The following is a 4,767-nucleotide window of genomic DNA, read 5'->3' as shown; positions in this document are numbered from 1 at the left end:
ATGCAGCTCTATTTATTGTAATTGTAACATCTCATAAAAGGACTTCATATCTCACATATGACTTTATATCTCACAAATGCAAAGTTAATTCTCATATTTGTGACTTTATATTTCACAATATGTCTTTAAATTTAACACTTGCAAAGTTATTTCTCATATGTACGACTTTATATCTCAACACAACTTTCCTAACAATTGCAAAGTTATTTCTCATGTTTATAACTTACTGTATATCACACAATAAGACGTTAAATCTCCAAACTGCGGTTATTTCTCATATCTCTGTGTGTGTGTGTGTGTGTGTGTGTGTGTGTGTGTGTGTGTGTGTGTGTGTGTTAACATGCACTATTTCTTCCCCTAAGCTGCCCTATAATGGGTATTTGTCCCAATATATCCGTGGCTAAAGTTCACAGAGTGAGTGTGGAAGAAAGGAGGTGTAGAGCGTTTGAGAGAGAAGTACAGCAAGCAGCAGCGATGGTACAGAAGACTAGCTGTAAGTGAACATTTTCTCTATAGGAATGTGTTGTGCGAGGTGTCTCAAAGGTGGCAGGTGCATCTTCACGCTAATGCAATTAGCAAGCACTGGAATAGCTTGTGCTTTGGTGAATTATTAAAAATTGCAGTGTTGTGGAACAATACATCTGTTAGTCTGCTTGTGAGTTGTAAGTTCAGAGGTGTTGCTTCACACCAAACGATGTTTCCCAAATGTGAAACATTCCTTTATTATAATGTATGAAGTTTGTTGATTGTTCACAAATGACAGACATTTCAATAGTAAATCATTTATTCCAATTAATTCCGTTTTTTTCTCTCTCAAATGATAGGGTATTTTGTTTGTCTTTCTTTCGTTCTTTACAATGTTTTGATGAAAAATACACATGAATTTTTTTTTTTTTCACAGAATCACATCAAATTTAGTTTTTTTTCGGTTTTGAAATGTTTTGCCTATGCAAATTCGAAGCTTCAAATGCTCTTTTCAGGTGATAATATGTGAAACACAAACAAACGCATGATTTTGATGTGTACGATTAATGTGTTTTAATCAGTATTATTTAAATTATTGATAAGCTATTTTTATATAGTTTTATAATATTTTGAATTAGATTTTATATTATATTCAGTTTTCATTTTAATTTTAGTTACAATTTTAGTAATTTTGTCATTTTTATTATTTTATTATTTTTAAAATATGTTTTTTTTTTTTTTTTTTAGTTTTAGTGTTTAGTTTATTTAGTTCATCTTAAACTAAATGAAAATGAGAAATGTTGCCTTGGTGCTGGAATTAAATAAGTTTAAGTTGTATTATGCTTTATTTTATTTCAGTTAATATTTATTTATTTATTTATTATTGTTTTAGCTTTAGTTAAGGATAATAACCCTGGTTTTAATTAGGGTTCTTTCTGCACTTTCCTTCTTCTGCCTGTAAATCTGCATGACTTTCAGCACACGTTCAGTCAGCATCCAGCTGAATCCCTGTCTCTTTCCCTCTCTTGCAGTGCAGAGTGTAATCCGGCCCTACAAGCCCGCAGATAAGTCTGCTATTGTCTCTCTCTTCCGCTTTGGCATTCTGGAGCATGTCTACCCAGCCTTCTTCAAAGCCATGAGTCATCCGGACCACATCGGCGTGACCCTCAGCGTCTCCGTGGCCGGATATGTGCTCGGAGGGAGCTCGTACTTTCAGGCCGTGCTCTTCGGAGGAGCTTGGGCTTGCTTGGTTTACTATTGCTGCCACGAAATTTACGACAGCTTCCTCAAGATGAAGATGGAGGTGGAAATGGCAGATATTCAGGCCAAGTTCTTGGATAACCAAGTGAATCATTTCTGGGTGGCGGAGGTGGAGGTGAACGGGAAGTGGAAAGTGTCCGGGCTGCTGGCTGTAGTTGGTGAGAAGGGTGGCGTTTCGAAGGATGGCTGGAACGCAGACGATGCAGCGACAGCGGAGGTGTTTCAGTTAATCGTGTCCTTCCACCAGCGACGGAAAGGTCTGGGAACCCAGCTGGTAGAGACAGCCGTAGAGTTCTGTAAGGAGCAGGGACTTTCTCGGGTGGTCGTAGAGATCAGCTCCCCACAGACCGCGGCCATTTCCATTTTCCGCAAACTGGGCTTTACTGTGACATCCATGCACAGCTACAGACATCCTAACCATTTGGTCTCAAAACTGGCGAGGATCAATGTGATACGAATGGAAAAGCACATTCTTTAAGATGCAATGTTAAATCCATGGGTTATACTTTATTTCAATAGTCCACTTTAGACACTCTACTAGTCACTTTGCAACTATTGTCAACTAACTCTCAGTAGAGTATTAGTAGACGGTAAGGTTAGGCGTTAGGGTTCAGGTTAGTAGAATAAGTTTGTTGTAGTACATGTTTTAGTAAACATGTAGTTGCAAAGTTACTTATAGTCAGTAGAATGTCTGTTGGGGAGTATTTGACTAGTAGACTGTCTGCTTAATATCGGCTAGTCTACTAGTCAAATAACTGGTACTTATAGTTAGTAAAATGTCTAAAGTGGACAATCGAAATAAATGTTACCAGTCCTTGCAACAGATATGTTTAGATTTTTGTATCTCTTATTCACACATTTGACCATCCCTTGGCAAGCAACACTATATTCTCACTCCAAAGACAGTCAAAGAGCAATGCCAATTTAAATCAAATATTGAGTTTTCTAGAGAATATGTGGTTTCTTTATATTGCTATATTGGATCTAAACAAATGCCACAAGCAATAAACAACACAAATATTATAGTTTGCTCTCTCATCCATTAGAATTCAAATGCAAATAGAAGCTGAGGTGTAAAAAATGTTATATAAACTACTTTTAGCTTTCAGGGAAAGGTTGAATCTCATTGCTCCAGAGGAGTTTATGCCAGCTGACCAATAAATCCATACTTAAATCTTTTAAATACAACTGAAATACAAAACCAAAGAAAGCGGCTGGAGGTTTAACATTCTTGCAGCAATGACATTGTGAGCCTATTGTGTGGATTAGAATAAAGGAGCAAGTGTTTACAACTCACATTTTTGGGAATAAAAGCTATGTTTAACCACGTAACACCATTATTGTATTAAAGAACATCATTCATCAGTAGTACAATGGGGGGGGGGGGGGTTGCTGTTTTGCAGATTTATGCAATTTATTTTTACGTGTTAATTTTGCAATAATTATTTTTTCATTTTCATTTTACAACGCAGCATCCGTTTTTTCCTGCCATTCTTTGGCTAACATTACATTATATGATCACGCTATCATTCATTCAAGTGCTTTTAAACCAATCAAAAGCAATAAGATGCCAAAGAGAACTGTTATCTCACCCAAAACGCATGCACAGAAAGCCGCTTCACACACCAGTAACGCATTGAGTTCTCTTTCACACTAGAATGGACAGAAAATCACAAAATGATGTCAAAATGTCGTTGTTGATGAGTATCCTTGTAAACACATTCTTAAATAAGTTAAAAAGTCTTAGATGACGGTAAAGAAATGTGAGAACATCGGATGCATGTCAGATCCGCGTCGTGCGTCAGGTCTTAAAGTGACAGCAGCCGAATAAACCTGCTGCACTCACTAATGTTTCTGTTAATCAAACAAAAGACAAATAAAACCACTCACTGCTCTTGACTGAATCACTTGACTGAAATTTTTGCAGAGCAAGTAAATATATAGTGATATATTTACCTACATTCAGATATTGGTTAATAGCAACGTATTCAGAATTTAACCTACATTTATATATTCATATTTTTAGCACTACCAGTATATTTTTTCAGTGATATATAAAAATATACATTTGTATTTAGAATTATCAAAACATTTTAATATATATAATCATGATGTTTCCCCCTCTACCTATATTGTTCTAAATCTGAATATATAGGATTACAAATTTAAGAATATGTACATCCTTACATAACATCACATGAAAAACTAAGGTGAACTACACTGTATTGGGCATTCAAGGTGAACATGATGGCATCAATTTACTGATTAGATTCAATATAGTTTCCATTGAAGGGGTTTTGTCAGTTTTTGATCTTCCTGTTGAGAGTCAAACTATGTGTGAATGATTAGTTCTTGTGACCATGTGATGTGTATGGAGGGTACCATTATCTTCAGTCGGGGGTAATTACCTCTATTGTCATTAAATTATTGGATTTAGTGGTCATCTCTAAGGCTGTGTGTAAAGTCAACACTTTTAAGGACTGTCAGAGTCAGACCTGATGACTGCAGATACCGACAGCTCGTGTTCTCAATAAAGAATCCTGCTGAAGACACAATCAAGTCTCCTGGTCTTCGCTTCTGAGTTTCCTATAGTATATATTTTAGAGTAATATTAGAATTAATAGAAACATAATTTCAGAATTTAGCATAAATTTATATATTCAATTATATTTTAGATTTATTGTGATGTGTGTATATGCTAAATTCGGAATATTGTGCTATGAATCTAAATAAAAAAAATTCAAAAGTACAATTATATTTATATTATATACATGCAGATTTGTGTATTCAATTCAAACATGGGTAACACTATATTTTACAATGTCCTTGTTACACGTTATAGCTACTGTAAAATATCGCATTTTATATACAAAAATAATATATGCATTTGGATTCATAATTATATATCCAGGATTATATTTATGCCTTCAGATAAATGAGCCCATATAACATGAGATATTCTATCCCAAAGCTGTTCTGTGTTTGTCTGAGATGCGCACACATTACTAGACAGAGTACTCGCTCAGATCTTGTCAGATAAAG

The 4,767-nt window shown here is 35.3% G+C and overlaps 1 protein-coding gene across 1 annotated transcript; it reads left to right on the top strand.

Annotated features, from left to right (window-relative positions):
- Positions 1–415: 415 nt before the first annotated feature.
- Positions 416–4,278, top strand: LOC307145926 (putative N-acetyltransferase 8B). The gene is made up of 2 exons (XM_079849565.1): positions 416–493; positions 1,497–4,278. Exons 1-2 carry the CDS (start codon positions 475–477, stop codon positions 2,201–2,203), a joined length of 726 nt encoding a protein of 241 aa, XP_079705691.1. The 5' UTR covers positions 416–474; the 3' UTR covers positions 2,204–4,278.
- Positions 4,279–4,767: the final 489 nt, after the last annotated feature.

Source organism: Squalius cephalus, assembly GCF_949319135.1.
Source record: "Squalius cephalus genome assembly, chromosome: 18".
NCBI classification, from domain to species: Eukaryota; Metazoa; Chordata; class Actinopteri; order Cypriniformes; family Leuciscidae; genus Squalius; species Squalius cephalus.
Note: the sequence above shows the minus strand (reverse complement) of the source record. Positions and strands in the feature narration are given on the sequence as shown.